Genomic DNA, 19,317 nt, shown 5'->3' with positions numbered 1-19,317 from the left:
AACCGTCAGTAATTTCAAAGCGTTATATGACAGAGTGCTGGAAAGACGGGACACCACGAGCATAGCTTTCATCCTGGAACTACATTAAGGTAATTACATCCAATGGAATGTGGAATAGGAGAACACTGACCCCACACAACCTATAATTTATGTGAGAACAGGCCACATTTAACCTACGAATTATGTGAATAAGATACTAAAAATCTCTGATATCAAAGAGATCTAATCTAGCAGTGCTCTAGATAATAAGCTGTCATCAGAGGACCACATAAAGAGCATTGTGAGAAGATCCTACAGTATGTTAGCAAATTTCAGAACAGAGTTTATGTATATGCACAGAGAAATATTAAAGAAACTGTTCATGACATTTGCGAGACCAAAATTGGAATATGCATCAGTAATTACCTAGGTGTAGTCCCAGAATGACAGCTATGCTCGTGGTGTCCCGTCTTTATGGTACTCTTTGTCATACTGAAACTATTGAGGGTTTTGCCCTCCACCACCTTCTCATTTAACTTGTTCTAGATATCTATCACTCTGTGCAAAAGTGAACTTTCTAATGTTTTTTAGGCCACTCTGTTTCCTTAGTTTGAACCTATGTCCTCTTCATCTTGAAGTGCCATTTTTTTAAATTCCTCTTTGTCAATTTAGTTGATTCCTTTTACTATTTTGTACATATTGATCATATCACCTCTTTTTCTTTTATCTTCTAGCTTTGGTATATTTAACACCTTTAACCTCTCTTCATAGCACTTGTTTTTTAGTTCTTGGTCATTTAGTTCCATGTCTTTGCACCTTTTTCAGTTTATTTGTGTGTTTCTTGAGATATGGATACCATACAACCACTGCATATTCCAATTTTGACCTCAAAGGTTGTAAACAATTTGTGAAATAATGTCTTTCGCCATCCATGTATTTAAAATCAATTCTAAAGTTGGAAAGCATACCATATGTTCCTCACACAATATTCTTTATATGGTCCTCAGGTGACAATTTTATATCCAGAAAATCTCCTTGATCTCTTTTTTTAATAGAATCGTTTAAAGTTTTGTCACATAATTTGAAGGCTGTGTGGGGCTTAGTTTCTCCTGTTCCACATTCAATAATTTGAAATTTATTCACATTAAACTCCATTTGCAAAGTGATGTTCCATACACTTAATTTGTCCAGGTCTTCTTGAAGGGCATGACAATCATCTAAGTTTCTTATCTTCCCTAGTAGTTTGGCATCATCAACAAACATGTTCATATAATTCTGTATTCCTTCTGGTAGATCATGTTCTTATAATCATGTTCATGATCATGTTCATATAAAAAATGTGTTCATATAATTTTGTATTCCTTCTGGTAGATCATTTATGTAGACAATGAACATTACTGGTGCTAGAACTGAACCCTGTAGTACTCTGCTATCAACATTTCTGCAGTCTTTTAGCAAGTATATATAGTAGGCATCCATCAGTCTCAGGAGACTATGGAGTTGCCCACTGGTTTTCGGTCTAGAGTGGCCTCTCCAGGGCACAAAGCCAGGGTAGGTCAATATGGAGAAGCTGCTACCCAAGCAGCAGGTTTCCCCTCTCCACAGCACCAAAAGTCTCCAATGGAAAGGTAAACAAGTATATTATGTCAGTAATATACTTGGTCCATATTCTCATTAGCTAATGTGCAGATAATGAGATGCTCTTTTAATACTAATTAGTCCACTAATTAGAATTAATACTTCTTCCCAAACCAGCTAGAGGATGGTCAGGTGAAGTGCAGGACTGATGATATAAGCAGTCGACAGCAAATCATCATCATTACGGGCTATTCATGCCCATGCCACCTCTTGGGTGGCTTAATCTTTATTAATCAATCATCAGTGTAACTCCAAGAGTGGTTCAGTACAGATGCTTGAAAGATATCGCACATCTTCAACATCGTTGATATTCAGCATGCACCGTACTCACCATCACACCATCGATATTCAGTGTGCACTCGACTCACCATCACACCATTGCTCACCAAGCTTCACCTGCAAACTTCTGTAGACTACATTCGTTCAAATATATATATTTTATTACTATCTGTGTTTATTGTTACCACAATTGACATAATAAAATGTTACAGGCTGATATTCCATTCACCTGGGCTCTAGGAGACTCAAACCGTGGATGACAAAGGTTCGTCCATGTGAGGCCAAAGCCCTATCAACCTTTGACTTTTTTTACAGTCCGATACATTCCTTCTGATAACTGCTCTCATTTTTCTGTCAAGGTTTTTCAACCATGTCAGAAGTCCTCCTGTCACCCCTCCAGTGTGCTTTAGTTTATAAAACAACCTCTTATATAGGACTCTCGAAAGCCTTTTTATCAAGTCCATATAAATGCAGTCAACTCAACTACAGTGTTTCTTTCTTGTAAAACCTCTGTGGCTCTGTCACAGAAACTAAGTACAGTACATTTGTTACACAGGATCTTTCTGTTTGTAAACCATACTGTTCCAGATAACTATTGGCATAAAATGTCTGTCTGTCATTTCCTTCCAGGTGTTCTACCATTTGGTTTTAAGTATTTTTCTAATGTTTTGACTACCACACTTGTCAACAACACATATCTATAACTTAGGGGGGTCTTCCCTGCAACCATTTTTGTAGACTGGAACTATGTCTGCCTTTTTCCATATATCTGCCTAGACTCCAGTATTGTATATAAAGATGACTGAGAAATCAATTAAAATGGATTGCTGAGCTCAAATGCACATTCTCACAGAACCCGAAGTGCAACTCCACCTGGGTCCCTACCTTTTTTATGCACACCTCCTTAACCCTTACACTGCTCAGGGGTCCTGGGGATATTTACACCCCTGTGCGCAAGAAAACAAAAAAATTCAAAATTTTTTTTTCGTCTTCTAAACTTGTTAATTTGTGTCCCCTGAGCACAGGAAAAATAAAAAAAAATTGTAGGCGACATATTTTGGGCGCAATTGACCGAGGAAGTCTGGCAAAAAGTCGGCGTTGACAGAGCGGTCGTCAGACCCGGTCAGTGTCACCCGCACTGACAGATGGGAGTTGCCACAAACATATTATTACCTAATTGTTTCAATGTCTCCGATTTATTTTTTCTTAGTTTTTCTTGCAGTAATATTATTCAATAGTGTGTATTGTAATATATTTATATAATAAAAGTGGTGAATAATTGCTATACTCCAAAGTATGATGTGCATATTAGTGATTCAATTATTATGTTTATAAAACAATAAACAAATAGTTTTGCTGCTATTACACTCTATACACAGGTTATATATAAGTATCTGCATGTTTTGGTCACCATAACGAACCACTAAGTTGTTATTGAGAGTCGAAAAGCAACGAAGAGTTACCGCCAGGCACCAGCCAGCCACTCGCTGCCACTCCCTCAACACACGCACTAAACTTTCTTCCCCAACAATACCATTTGTGGTGTTATTACACTATTTACAGACGTTATATATAAGTATGTATATATTTTGTTCACCACAACTGTACAGCTAAGCTGATATAGTTAGTTCAGGCACTAAGAGTCGTTGCTATACACAGATGGCTGCTGGCGGCTCCCTCACTCATTCAAGGTCACACGCACTAAACTTTCTCCCCCAACAATACTGTTTGCAGTGTTATTACTCTATATACACATATTATATATAAGTATCTACATGTTTTATGCACCGTAACTGTACACCTAAGCTTGTAGTGCGCCCAAAGAGCATAGTGGCCACCCTCTAAACAGCTAGACAAATCGTGCAGACGACGTCACCTCCGTCACCCATATGGCTCTTCCCAGCATAATCCTTTTGCTGTTATTACACTAATACACATATTATATATAAGTATCTACATTTGTGTTCACCATAGAGAACCACTGACCTGGTATGGTGAATGCAAACAATAACAGGTAGCCACACAGTCAGTAAATGATGCTGTCTCCCTCCGTCTCTCAGCATCACTCCTCCCATAGCGCTAATTATTACAACAATCCTGCTATCATCACAACCCTGGTTATTTATATCACAGTCATGGGTCATCTGTAATATTGTCATTGCTAAATAATACAATTATATATTTATTTTAAAATTTTTCGGCGATGCTGTGGTCACAAGCTGAACAGCAATGCTGTTCGCTCATGCTGCGTGCGCCGGCCTTGGTTGCTCCAACAGTACTGTGCCTCTCACACCTGAGAATATTGCCCACGATTTTTAAAAAAAATGGCATCTGTTTACAAGAGCCCTGAGGAAGCTACTGTGAACCCTGTGTAGCTGCGGGCCATTTGAATCGGGCCTGGCACCCTATGGCGTATAGATACGCCATGCGCACCATGGGACATGTTACTCAGGGCGTATATATACACCATGCGCAGTTTAAGGGTTAAGCATTTTTTTCCACACTTCATCTCAAGATGAATTGGCAGTAAAGTACCTATCAATAAATAGGTACCTGGGAGTTAGACAGCTGCTACGGGCTGCTTCCTAGGGGTGGAGGCCTGGTCGAGGACCGGGCCGCGGGGACACTAAGCCCCGAAATCATCTCAAGATAACCTCAAGAAGAAGAATTCGTTTTGTGTCTGGTTCTCTGAACCAGACACAAACCACTATTTTACAATCCTTGCAGGTGTCACATATTATATTGATGCCTTGAATGTGTCACAAACTACTATACTGAGGACTTACAGGTGTCACCCACTACTGTACTGAGGCCTTGTATGTGTCATACACTACTATGCCCAGTCCTTGCAGGTGTTCAGGACTGTACTGAGGCTTTGCATGTGTCATACACTACTATACCCAGTCCTTGCAGGTGTCACAAACTACTGTACTGAAGCCTTGTGTCACAAACTACTGTACTGAGGCCTTGCAGGAGTCACAAACTGCTGTACTGAAGCCTTGTATCACAAACTACTGTACTGAAGCCTGATGTCACAAACTACTGTACTGAAGCCTTGCAGGTGTCACAAACTACTGTACTAAAGCCTTGCAGGTGTCATAAACTACTGTACTGAAGCCTTGTGTAACAAACTACTGTACTGAGGCCTTGCAGGAGTCACAAACTGCTGCACACAATACAGTACAGTACAGCAGTTTGTGACTCCTGCAAGGCCTCAGTACAGTAGTTTGTTACACAAGGCTTCAGTACAGTAGTTTATGACACCTGCAAGGCTTTAGTACAGTAGTTTGTGACACCTGCAAGGCTTCAGTACAGTTTGTGTACAGCCTTGTATCACAAACTACTGTACTGAAGCCTTATGTCACAAACTACTGTACTGAAGCCTTGCAGGTGTCACAAACTACTGTACTAAAGCCTTGCAGGTGTCATAAACTACTGTACTGAAGCCTTGTGCTACAAACTACTGTACTGAAGCCTTGCAGGTGTCACAAGCTACTGTACTGAAGCCTTGCAGGTGTCACAAACTACTGTACTGAAGCCTTGCAGGTGTCACAAACTACTGTACTGAAGCCTTGCAGGTGTCACAAACTACTGTACTGAAGCCTTGCAGGTGTCACAAACTACTGTACTGAAGCCTTGCAGGTGTCACAAACTACTGTACTGAAGCCTTGCAGGTGTCACAAACTACTGTACTGAAGCCTTGCAGGCATCACAAACTACTGTACTGAAGCCTTGCAGGTGTCACAAACTACTGTACTGAAGCCTTGCAGGTGTCACAAACTACTGTACTGAAGCCTTGCAGGTGTCACAAACTACTGTACTGAAGCCTTGCAGGTGTCACAAACTACTGTACTGAAGCCTTGCAGGTGTCACAAACTACTGTACTGAAGCCTTGCAGGTGTCACAAACTACTGTACTGAAGCCTTGCAGGTGTCACAAACTACTGTACTGAAGCCTTGCAGGTGTCACAAACTACTGTACTGAAGCCTTGCAGGTGTCACAAACTACTGTACTGAAGCCTTGCAGGTGTCACAAACTACTGTACTGAAGCCTTGCAGGTATCACAAACTACTGTACTGAAGCCTTGCAGGTGTCACAAACTACTGTACTGAAGCCTTGCAGGTGTCACAAACTACGGTTTTAAGGTGTTTTTATAGCCCCCTCCCCCTTATCCTCCTGTCCTCAATGGAATTGAAAAAAACACATTAAAAACAATGATCCAATAACATGTCTAAGGTGTTACCTGACACGAGTATCCAATATTAACTGCTGTTTCTTGTTTATCCCCAGTGAGAACCCAGATCTTGATGCCTGCAACAGCTAAGTTGGCTATAGTCTGCGGAACACCTTCTTGAAGTTTATCTTCAATTGCTGTTGCTCCTGAGAAAAAACAAAAACAAATATGAATGAAACAATACTGTTTTCATACCTTTTTAATAATTCTCAAGTCAGTAAAATGTTCATATTTTATTGTTCATTTGTATAGTGGAACCTCTAAAATCTGAATATTACCACTGCAGACTGAATTCAGTTACTGTATCCAAATAATTACGATTTCAAAATATTTGCATTAACTGCATGCCACTAACTGCTACCACAAGACTATGCTGTGGCATAAACCGATGCTGAACAGTATCATTCAATTACTAATTTATAGAAGATTGCAATGTTTTCTTGTCAACCCCTACAGCCACTGCTCTTTCTTTGATAGTACTGTACTGTACTTACATACACCACATGCTACCTCTTCAGCTTTTTTGCTGCCTCACTCAGTACTAACACCAATGCCATACTTCCCTACTAGCCACAATCAGGTTTTAATAACTCAGCCTTCTTATATATGGTAAGAAAGTTCCTCTTATATCCTTGCCTGCTGTACCCTCACTACTCTTGTTGGTTGTCATAGTATCGACTCCCAAATAATAACACAGTATGTCCAGAGAAAAGTTGATAAAAAAACAGCATTGAATGTAATGGCACGCCATTTTCTGGGTGAGACTCGGAGGCTCCCTGGAGCTATCCAGGTTGATATTGCTAATGTTAGACTTTGGCATAAGTCAGTGTGAATAGAGTTCTTAGGCTTACCGGATACCACGAGCCAGAACCTGGGCCCCCTCAGAGACACACGAGGAGCAATGGTTTATAGAAACCCCCATGTGGTTAGAAGCATTCTATGTCTGCCATTGACCGCAGTCAGACACCCAAAAATGTAAGCATCCCAAAACAAACCCCTATTCTGGTTAAGAAATTGCTTTTGAGAGTCGAACTAGTGGACAGAACTCCCCCAAACAAAAATGAGCAAACGAACATGACGTTATCATGTCACCGTGCCCCCGTCTGCGCAGCTCCCCCTTCCTCGGAAGGGGGGGGGAAGGGGCAGCCCCAGCCCCCTCGTGCCGGCTACCCCAGTTATGAGGCTGGATGCGAAAAACTGCCAACGGAGGGAGGGAGGGTTGCTGGGGAGCCTCCGGGTGTCACCCAGAAAGTGGCATTTTATTATATTCAATGCTGGTTTTCTGGGGAAGAGCCCCGCCGGCTCCCCGGAGCTACTTATCAGAAAACGAAAACAAGAGGGACAACTTACCCGGGAGGCGGTCGTTGCTCACTCCTCAACGCAAAGCTGAGACAACTGGCTGCAACCGCCGACCCAAAGCTACACAGGCCCGATGAGGCCCAGGAACACTAACCATGTAAAGTGCAGCCCGGACCATGGTTCGACAGCCAAAAACCTCACGCCCGAATGTCAGCCCAAGACATGTTGCCAAAGATGGCAGCAAGAGTAGCAAACTTACGAACGTCGAAGGCATGGGGATAGATGCAGGCTGGCTGGACCAAATAACCCTGCAGATGACCTGAGAAACCCCGCACTTTGGAACAGGGAAGAAGGGAAAACCGAATCAACCCAAAGCGTGTCCCCGGACACAGAAGTTGTTGCGCGAAAATAATGGAGGAGAGCCGCAACCTGACATAACGCATGATGCACTCCCGACCTGACCAGCCAACCATCAGCAACCCAAGGACTCCTCCGGAAAGCACCCATCTCATTCTTCTCCAGAAAAGAAGGAGACAGCTGCAAGCAAACAAACCTATCAAGAAAGCCAAAAGAGCAAAACCCCTGTGTAGGAGGAGAGCATGAAGCTCTCCAACCCAACACCCAAAGGCCAATGCCAACAGGAAAAGAGCCTTAGAAAAACAATCTTGAACCGAAGGGGCCACAACAAATCAAGGAGAAGAGAAAAGAAAGCACCCGATCCAAAGACCAGGATGGCTCAAGCTGCGCACGAGCAAGCCAGAGATGAAACCATGCACAAGACAGATTGAGAAACAGAGCCGAAGTAACATCAATACCGAAAGCAAGTTGTAGCGGCTCCGCCAGCGCCACATGATATGAGGCAACAGTATTCGGCATATGATGACGGCCCTGAAACAATAAGGAGAGAAAGGACGAGACAACCTGAACTGAGAGTGAAGAATACCTAAGAAGCGAGAAAAAAAACAAAATGACCACCAGGAACTTCATACTGTCTCCCAAGACAAAGCCTGCAGATGGGACACCATCAAGGGCGCCACCTGATCACCATGGAGATGGTGATAGACCCGAGTCAAAAAGACCAAATGCGATGACTAAGAGAAAATCGAACCAGCCTTGTGACGGACCAGATCGATCTGTTGAAAGAGGCGGAGCCGTGAGAAAACCTCCGGGTTTAGACATCGAGCAAGCAGCGCCTGAAACCAAGGCTGGGACAGTCACCAAGAGGCCAAGAGGACTCCTCTCCCCTGGTAAGTCTCCAAGCGAGCCAGGACCTGGAGCAACAGCTGAACCGGGGGAAACAGGTACAGGTAACTCCACCTCGACCATTCCTGCCGAAAGGCATTGACCCGGATGGCCTCGCAGTCGGGTAAGAGCCCTACATATACTGGAAGACGCCTCGACCACGCCGACGCAAAGAGGTCCACATCCGGGTGCCCGAACGTCTGACAGATCCAACTGAATGAGTCGGCGTCGACCATCCATTCCGTGGACAGGGGAATGAACCGAGACAGGCTGTCCGCCAGAACGTTGGACACCCCCCCATAGTTCCATAGGCATAATCAGAGAACACTGTATAAACATCAGAGGTCCGCGGTTGTTCAACGTCCTCCCAGCGAGCATCAGAAATATTGCCAGAACAACCATGGACATCTTCATGAGAAAACTAGATTGTTTTCTAAAAGAAGTACTGGACCAACCGGGCTGTGGTGGGTATGGGGGCCTGCGGGCTGCTCCAAGCATCAGCCTGGTGGACCAAACTCTCACAAGTCAAGCCTGGCCTCGGGCCGGGCTTGGGGAGTAGAAGAACTCCCAGAACCCCATCAAGCAGGTATCAAGCAAGCAGGGAACACAGAACCGAACCAGGGAAGGGGCAGACACCAAGTCCAACTCATAGGCAGAGGGGGAAAAAGAGAACCCCACCCCGTGTAACAGTAAGCCCCGCTCAGAGGGCAGAAAAACCCAGGCGGGGTCCAGCGGGGCCTAAGGCCCACAAGTCAGCCCCTCCCCAGCCCCAAGGTACTCTTCCACAGGACCCAGGGCTGAGTCCTCCCCCCCCCCCTCCAAGCACCGACCCCACCAGACAAGGCCGGCGCAGCCATAGAAGCTGGACAGAAGCGAGCCCACTGATCAGACCCAGAGGCTTTGGCCGGGAAACTAGACTCGGATGCCTCCATCACCACACCGGAAGGAGCATCCCCCGAGGCTGCCCGAGTCTCAACACCAACTAACCCCTGCCCCGGCTCCGAAACCCTCAGACGTTTCAGGGCCGGAAGCAGGGGAGGGGGACCAGAACGAACAACAGGAGGGGTAGGATGAGGAGGTGCGGACTGAACCAGGGTCGAGGCGACCCCCACCCCCAAGTCCGGGCCCCTATAAGCAAAACGGGTCAGCCGCGAGGCATCCGGGTGAGCAACCAACCGAGCGCGTTGCAACAAACGAAACCTAGAATGCAATGCCTGCGCAGCCTGTACCCGAAGATGATCATCCACAGATTGGGTAAATTGTGTTACCAGCAAGCAGCAAAACTCACAGAACTCCGGGTCAAAAGTGTCACCGACCCAACAGGCAGCGTGACGGAGGCAAAAACACTGAGGATCGCCCTGAGACAATGGGACTGAACACCCCTCAAACTCGCATGAAGCGAAGGGGGACTCTGGGGTCGCATCCATCGGACCCAAACGTCCCCTAAGGGATTCCCAGGGTCCTGTGCGTTTACTATAAGAGGACTCACACCCAAGTAAGCCCAGGCAGGGTACTGCTAACCGGCGCCCAAAACTACCAAACAAACTGTCTACAGCTGAACCCCAGGGACGTGTACACACATGGAGACCTAGCAGGGGGCACCACCAAGTATCAGGAGGAGGCCAAACACAAGTGGCAAGTAGGGCAGAACCCCCTACCAAGGGAAAAACAAGAAAAACAAAACCCCGCAAGAGGACAACGTTCCCCAAGGAACAGAACCTGCCGCTGTGATAGGTGACAACAAGCTGCACAGCACCCTGTGCCCCTCACCAGTGCAAAACTGCCTCTTACCCTAAGGTAAACAAGAGAGACAAAACACCCAAGCACCCAAAGGGCGGCTGAAAATCCGAGCAGTTAAACGGACCCACAGATGCAGATCCCAAGGAACCTGTGGAACGTAACCCCAGGCTCCAAGGACAGTACTTACAGGGCACCTATGGAAGGGAACCCTAGGCGCATGCAGCCCGAATACTGAAGAATAACTCCTAGCTCTTGCACCCCTGGAAAACAGCCGCCACACACAAGGCACAGCGCCGCAAAAGTCTGGAGCCAGAGCACACAACTGCTGCCTATAGCATCAGCCTCAAGAACTGGGGTGTAGATCGCTGGCGCGGGAGGTCTGGGGCTTCCCCTTCCCCCTCCCGGGGAGGGGGAAGTTGCGCAGACAGCGGCGCGGCGACGGGTGATGTCATACTAGTTTGCTAGTTTTTGTTTGGGGAGTTCTATCCACTCATTCCACTTTTGGTTGCAATTTTAACCAGAATAGGAGTTTGTTTTGGGAAGCTTACCTTTCTGGGTGCCTGACCTGGTTGATGGCAGACATAGAATGCTGCCAACCACACGGGGGTTTCTATAGGCCATTGCTCCCCTTGCCCCTCTAGAGGGGGCCAGGTTCTGGCTCATGGTCCCCGGTAGGCCCATAAGAACTTAATATACATGACTGATGGCTAAGTCTGACATTAGCATATCAGCCTAGTAAGCTCCGGGGAGCCGTAACAAGCCCAGAGCCCAGAAAACATAGCCACCCTCATGGAGGATCAGAGCATACAGCTTGAGAAGGGATGCCAATGCTGAAGCAGCAGAACCCAGAACTCCCACAAGGAAAACCACACCGAGCACCCCAATATCCTCCTGGAACTAATTACAACAATGCTCCAAGAGGCTCAAGAAGTGCACGATGGAACCCAAGTGCGAGCAGGCACAGAGGACGTCTGGTTCTTAACACTTTCGCACTCCCGGCGAAGGAAAACCAACTTACCTAAAAGTACAAGATCTTTTTCTATTTCTTCATAGATACAAGCAAGCTTGTCTTCTCTTGATTCTAAGGACACTGCAGCTTCATGATGGCGGGACTTCCAGTTCTGTACAAGAAAATATTAGACCTATTATATTATTCCTATCAGTCATATATGACCAATACTGTATAATAATTTTTATGAACTAGGTCCCTAATAATAAAATAGTTGTCCACATAAAGAAGCAATAGATGGAATGAGATACTTTATGGGCTGACCTGTTCCTCACTACCATAGATTGAATCCATTAGAGAGTTACAGCTACCTCCTTTAACTGGGTATTTATTAACCAGTTATGTTTTAGAAGAAAATTGGTGATGATGTATAGTACTGTAATTATACATAAACAAGCCAAGTACATATTTGAGAAAAGCACCATTTCTCAGTACAGATTCAACCTTGGGACCACTAAATTCAAGCTTTGGACTGCTTGAATCAAGTTTGGAACTACTGTACTAGATTGTCAACATGATACAAATATCATTTATGTTCGGGTTGTAACATATGCTTCCATAAACATGTAAACAAATTATTTAGTCACAAACCTGAAAGTAATCTTCATCTAAGTCCTTGTATGCAAGACATAACGTTCGTAGACCATCTCCAGCAAAACTCTGCAACATTGTAAGAATTATTTCAAACTTTTTATTCAATAAACAATAAATACAGAACCTATAAATATAGTTCTCTTTAGACCAAATACCTCCAAATAACATACATATTTGGCTATCAGATCACACCTCTGAAATCCTAACTCAATATAGATTAACACTTTCGCGCTATCTGGACGCGCCGGCGCGTCCGGTTTCGTCTAACGTAAACACATAGTGGACATAAAGTTATGTCTTCTTTTAAAATATTTGTATAAAATTCAATTTTAATCCGATTTCATTGGGGTTTGTTTCAAACAATGCGCCATGAAGTTCTCTTTCTCACCACTAGGCTGCCTGGCGTGTCGGCCTACCCGGTCACGTGACGGGCCCATTGTTTTCGTGTCACGTGTCGTGAGTCGATCACGCTCCCCTCGCGCGCCAAACTCGAGCATTTTTACCCGTTTCCGTGTGGATTATACCCAATTACTTCATCAAAAATGGATCAAGGTCAAGGCCCAAGCACTTCTACGCCCAAGGAAGCCTCCAGGTCATCGAGAGTGGACAAAATAACCCAAATTTTTAAGAAGTGGAGCGGACTGAAGCTCACACCAACGAAAATTCCAGGCCTTGTGGAGGATTTATCAGAAGCTGAAGGTGATGTAGAGGTATTGGAGGAAGATTTTGGAACCCACAACAATTATAGTGTACCTAGAGCTAGAGGGAATGATACGGCAACGAGTGATGAGGAGACTGAGGCCCTCACCGAGGAAGAGGAGGCACCGCGACCCCCTCCTCCTCCTCCATCTCGGCGCACACGTGGTGCATCTAGGCTACCTAGAAAAGTAGCTACCAGACATGTTACTCGTCGTAGGAACACACGACAAATTGCCCCAAGTGATTCTGAAAGTATAAGTGATGAGGAAAGTGATGAGGATTCATTCGAGCCTGCTGAAAGGCGTACACGTACAGTACGTACTCGTCAGGCTGGGGCTGGTGAGGGCTGGAGTCGTAGCAATACTTCTCCAGTTGTTGATGATTTTACTGGAAATCCTGGACTGAAAATTCCCAAGCCTACTAGTGCACTGGCTTATATTCAATTGTTCATCACGCGTGCCCTCCTTGAGTTCTTTACCGTTGAAACAAATTTGTACGCCTCGCAGTTATTCCGGATGGCCAATGAAAATGTATCGGATATTTGGACCCCAGTGAAGGTGAGTGAAATGGCGCGATTCCTAGGACTGTTCATATTGATGGGCATAATTAGGCTCCCAACTATGAGGATGTATTGGCAAACAGCAAAGCCATGGCATGCTCGTTTCTTCAGCTTGTTCATGCCGTCCAGACGATTCCAGCATATAAACCAGTTTTTCCACACATTCAATACCAATGCAGTGCCCGTGAACAATCGTGATAAGTTGATAAAAGTGAGACCAGTGATGGATTACTTGAAAGAGAGGTTTGCTCAAGTTTACATCCCCAAGAAAGAGTTGTGTTTGGATGAGTCTACAATGGCATGGCGAGGCCGACTATCCTTCAAAGTGTACAATCCAAACAAACCAGACAAGTATGGTGTGAAACTTTATATGCTTGCTGAATCTGTCTCTGGGTACATATATGACTTTGACGTATACTCAGGTATTGGTAAGACGATAGTGGATACAGTAACGGGGTTGATGCAGCCTTTAGTGAACCAGGGTTACCATTTGTACATGGATAATTACTACAACTCGGTTACCCTGACAGAAACATTGAGAGAACTTGGGGTGTACACATGTGGCACAATTAGAATGCTACGTGGCGCCCCAAAGGTATTGCAAGCTCTAGCCAAGGGTAAACTTCCACTGGATACCACAGTATACCGCCGCAAAGATAATACCTTCATTCTCCTGTGGAAAGACAAGCGAGTGGTTTCAATCATTACCAACATCCACAATGCAGACACTCAGCGAGTTCAGCGAAGGAAGCGAATTCGCAACCGAGACGGAACAAGTGGAATACAACAGGTAACAGTGAACAAACCGACTGCAATTTGCGAGTACAATAAGTTCATGAAAGGTGTGGACCACTTCGATCAAATGGTTAAATATTACCATTTTACCAGGAAAACTCACAAGTGGACCAAAAAGATTACCTTTTATTTCCTGCAAATGGCATTGCATAATGCCTATGTTTTGTACAAATACAACACAACTGATCGAAAAAAGCTAACATTGCTACAGTTCCACGAAGTGGCAATCTGGGCCCTATTGCACTGGGACACAGAGGAGTGGCCTAAAACAACATCATCATCTCAACACTTGCGGCACGCTCCAGACATAAATGATGACACAGCTCCTGCCAATGCTGACGCCATGCCAACTCCCGGACTATCTGGTGTGAGGCGGCCTTTGTTCACTACACCACCTCAAGATGAAGCAGACAACGAATCTGAACCCGACATGTCTGCCACACTGCCAGTTGACGAAACTGTTTTGTCAGATGAATCTGACTCTCCTGCAACTCCTGTTACACCTCCAGCGAGAGGACCTGGCCGCCCTATTGTTGATTCAGAAAATCGCATGAACTACAAACTGAAACATGAAATTTACAGACTGCCCAAACGTCTCAAGTGTCATGCATGCGCACGGTCCGGTAAAAGGAAGGACACGAACTATGGATGCAAGACCTGTGGTGTTGCACTCTGTGTTGTTCCCTGCTACACCAATTACCACCGGAAACAGGTGTATTGGGTGGTGAAGAAGTAACCACCTGCAACAGCTTCACTCCACCTACAAACCATCTGTTGAGCAACTTCAGGAATGAAGAACCTGAAGAAGGTGGAGTGAAGAACAAATGCTCAACTTACTGTTCCACAACCAGCCTTCCCTTGGTAAGTACACCTATTTGGTCCAAGTTTGTGTAGTATAATTTAGCTCATAGAACATTCTATTGCGAAAACATTGCCACAAAAATGAATGACATACATACAATAATAATATCAGAACAGTGAAATAAGTATAAACTTTCAAAGCAACGTTTCGCGCGTGTGTCGTCCGGTCACCGTTACCGGGTAACAGTGTGCCCACTTCCCACACTCTTGCGGGTGGGCCGGGACCATTATTCTACGATTATATTCATATCACCGTGTTGGGAATTTTATTGGGAGTCCATTGATACCAAAATTAAGGCTGTAGGACAATTGTAGAGGTGATAATAATCCCAAGAGTAAAAACATTTTGTTGCTGTTGAGCGCTCACGGCGACTCATCTTCGTAGTTATTTATTTCATGCTGGTATCTCTATAGCTTTCGTGACTTTTTTTACTGATGTTCTTCAAGAGAATTTTATTGCGAACACGTTGGTACCAAAATGAAATACGTAGCATGAAAACTAAGGTCAGAAAAGTAAAAAGAGTATACACATTTTTGTTTTTACGCTTAAGCGATAAAAACGCCGCGCGCACATACGGTTGGCTGAGTGACCTTCGCCGAGAGCGCGAAAGTGTTAAAGTAGATGTTCACGGTGAAAACCTGATTGACTAAATAATAATTCACAGCTGACAATCTTTTCACTACTATTTACAAGCTTATACTACTGCATATGAATTTGTCTGGTAATTTTCATTTTAATCTGCTTTACATGCAGAGTACTATAGTTGAATTGGTATTTTGCAGAATTAATTCCATCATACAGACCACTGTAAAAATACACCTGATGCCAGTATGTTTTTAACCAGCCCTCAGCATTGGTACGTACCCTCTGATAACATAATTTAATAATAAAGAATGATTCAGCAAGCTTTTCAGTCAGCACTAAAAGCAAAAGCAAGAGTACAAGTACATTGTACAATGAGATACTGTAATAAGTTGGTAGTTATAACAGAGACTTTTGTAGAAGGCATTACATATTATTTTTGGTTTGCAAAAAATTTTAGGTAATAGTGAAAGCAAAAGAAAGCATATAGATCTATTTTACAATGAAATTCTGAGTAACAGGATGGTAGTAGTGGCCAAGGTAACCTTGCCTGCCACCAAGGAACCACCACTATTAACATTTAATAAGGCTACATAAATGTGTATTTGAACAATAAAGAAGTAAGATCACAAAACACATGGAATCACAGAGCCTACATAACCCTGAGCAACATGGGTAATGATTGATCCTTTCCCCAGGATGCAGCAAACAACACTTGCCAAACTTTTGAATCTGTATACTGCTATGTGTACATTAACAATCATGCATAAAACCAGCGTTGAATGTAATGAAACGCCATTTTCTGGGTGAGCCCCGGAGGCTCCCTGGAGCTTATCGGGCTAATGTATGTTATATTAGATCGAGACATTAGCTAAAGAGTTCAGACCTACCAGGGACCAGCGCCAGAACCTGGCCCCTTCAGAGAGGTTTCAGGAAGCAATGGCCCTGGAAAACCCCCTTGTGGTTCGGGTTTTCCTTATCTGCCATCAACCGGGGTTTGCACCCAGAAAGGTAGGCATAACAAAACAAACCCCACATGGTAAAAAAGTAAAACAAAAAACAAAGAGGTAGAAACTCCCTACAATCCCAAGGAAACAAGCAAACATCACACTTTACTGCCGCGCCAGTCGTCCGCACAGCCCTCCCCGTGCCGAGAGGGGGAGGGGGGGACCCCCGGACCTACCACACCAGCTGCCTAGCATCAGTTCGGAAGCTGAGCTTCAACCAATGTGAAAAAAACGCCCACCGGTGGAAGGGAGGGTTGCCAGGGAGCCTCCGGGGCTCACCCAGAAAATGGCGTTTCATTACATTCAACGCTGGTTTTCTGTGGGGAGCCCCTATGGCTCTCTGGAGCTTCATACCCAAAGAGAAGGAGAAGAAAGGGCTGACCTGGGAGGCGGCTGTCACAAACTCTGCAATGCGAAGTCGAGACAACAGGCTGCACCCTGCGACCCAAGGCAACAATAACACACAGGAGCAGACGCGCATAAAGAATGGGCGGCCAAGAACCTGTGTGACTCTCAAATCCCTGCACCCGAAATGAGCCCTAGGCGTCACCAACACAGCAGCAAAAGCTGCAAATGTCTGAACAGCACGGGCGCAAAGACAGACCACAGGCTGGAAGACTTAAAAACTCTGCGGACGACCTGGGAGACCCGAGCCCTGAAACAGGGAACGAGGGGAACCGGATCAACCCAAAGCGCATCCCCAGACACGGTATGCAGATAACGGCAAAAAAGCGCAACAGGACAATACAGGACGCACCCCCGGTCGAACCAATCAAGCATCAATTGCCCAAGAACCTCTCCAGAAAGCAGCCGTCTCGACAGTCACCAGAAGGACGGAGAAAGGCTGCAAACGTACAAACCTACCACCAGTACCAAACACCAGAAACCTGAACAAAAGGGGGCTACCACAAACTTAAGAGAAGATAAGAAGGCACCCTGATCAAGGACCAGGACGGCTCAGGCAACGCATGAGCAGGCTGGAGGTGAAACAAAACACGAGAAAGCGTACGAAACGGGGCAGATGTGACGTCCACCCTGAACGCAAGCCGGAGCGGCTCTGCCAGCGCCGCACAAAACGAGGCGACAGTAAGAAACATCAAAACTGTAGTCCTGAAAACCCAAGAAAGGATAAGACAACCCGATGCAAAAGAAAAGAAACCTACGAAGAGCAGGAAAAAGTGCATAGAAACACCAGGAATATCATACTGTCACGAGGACGGTGGGAAATCAACAAAGCCACCTGATCACCACAGAGATGGTGATACCCGAGTCAAAATACCAGACGCGAAGAGCCGAGGAGAAGGCCAAACCAGTCACGTACAGGACCGGTTCGACCTGCTGAAAGAGGCGGAGGCGCAGAAAAACGCCCCGGGTTCGGACATCTATCAAGCTTTAGGCATTTAGGCTTTAGGCTTTAGGCATTGTATGTACTAGCTCTATCTATAAAGCCAACAAACTTTGTAGGCAATTAATTGCCTAGGTTGCCTAGCCTAGCCATACTCCCTTACTCCATTGTACCCCTGTAAGCCCCTTTTGTGTTTGTTTTGTACAGTATTGTGTATATATTTTTCCCTATTTTATAGCTTATTTCTACTTATTTCTGATTCTACAATCAGCTTTTTTTATGCAGTCAAGTATAGACCCAGAACTTAACCTCTTATCCACTATCTATGACAATAATCACTTTAATGATCTAAATTGCAGATATTTTGCAGCACATGATGTAAACAATGTATTAACTCATAATCACAATATCTCTGTAATCAATTTGAACGTTAGATCCCTAGGTAAACACTTCGATGATGTTAGTGCCTTGATTGAAACTATTGGCAACAAATTCTCTTTTATTATACTTACTGAAACATGGTTGAAAGAGGATACTACTCAACTCTTTAACATGCCTAACTACTCAGCAATTCACAACTGTCGTCAACTTCAGAGAGGTGGTGGCACTGCTCTGTACTACCACCAAGAACTAACATGCTTAAAAGAAATTAGAACTAGAGACTGCTATGGGGAGTATATCTTCGCCAGCTTCAGAGTCAAGGGTGCCGAGTCTGTCCTGTCTGTGGGTGCAGTCTATAGAATTCCCAACACTGATGTGTCTGTATTCAACTCAAACCTTAGAAATCTAATACTTGATAACAGACTGAACAAAAACCACCTAATTATCGCAGGGGACTTTAATATTGACCTCTGCGAGCCAGAACACCCTACTGCTGTTAGCTTCCTCAACTGTATGAATTCCTGCCTCCTCATACCCTTAATCACTAGACCTACTAGAATCACTGATAGCACTGCCACGACTCTAGATCACATCTGGACCAACATAACCTCTCCGCTTACCTCAGGTATAATCACCGATAGCACTACAGACCACTACCCCACATTTCTCTTAACTAACATTAGCAAACCACCTCTAGAAACAAGGGAGTTAAGCTTTAGGCTGCACAATGAAACTGCTATAAACAATTTTATAACTGCTGCTGATAATGTCAACTGGGAGTCCGAGTTAGGTAACATAGGGGACATCAACCTAGCAGTGCAATCTTTTCTACAAACAACTCTTAGCCTTTATAACACCCACTGTCCTAGGCTTACAAAACAAGTCACAAGCAAAAGGCTTAACAATCCTTGGCTTACAAAGGGAATACTGAAATCCATTAACAAAAAACACGACCTTGAGAAGAAGTATAGGTTAGGAATTGTCTCCAAAGAATTCTCAAAGAATTACTCATTATTGCTATCTAAGATAATTAGACGAGCCAAAACTAAATACTACGAAGATAAATTTACTCA

General features: G+C 44.7%; 1 protein-coding gene across 8 annotated transcripts in view; it reads right to left on the bottom strand.

The window, feature by feature from the left end:
• ATP8B (ATPase phospholipid transporting 8B) overlaps positions 1–19,317 on the bottom strand; it is a 405,277-nt gene that overhangs the window by 96,501 nt on the left and 289,459 nt on the right. For all 8 annotated transcript variants that reach the window (XM_069331137.1, XM_069331131.1, XM_069331133.1 and 5 more), the window contains 3 exons: positions 12,012–12,080; positions 11,430–11,532; positions 6,140–6,276 (listed from right to left, as the gene is read on the bottom strand). In XM_069331137.1, the coding sequence (XP_069187238.1) occupies positions 6,140–6,276; positions 11,430–11,532; positions 12,012–12,080 (309 nt within the window). The remainder of the gene's footprint in view (positions 1–6,139; positions 6,277–11,429; positions 11,533–12,011; positions 12,081–19,317) is intronic.

This window comes from Procambarus clarkii, chromosome 25, assembly GCF_040958095.1.
Source record: "Procambarus clarkii isolate CNS0578487 chromosome 25, FALCON_Pclarkii_2.0, whole genome shotgun sequence".
Lineage (NCBI taxonomy): Eukaryota > Metazoa > Arthropoda > Malacostraca > Decapoda > Cambaridae > Procambarus > Procambarus clarkii.
The sequence above is the reverse complement of the archived record's forward strand: the minus strand, read 5'-3'. Positions and strand labels throughout refer to the sequence as shown.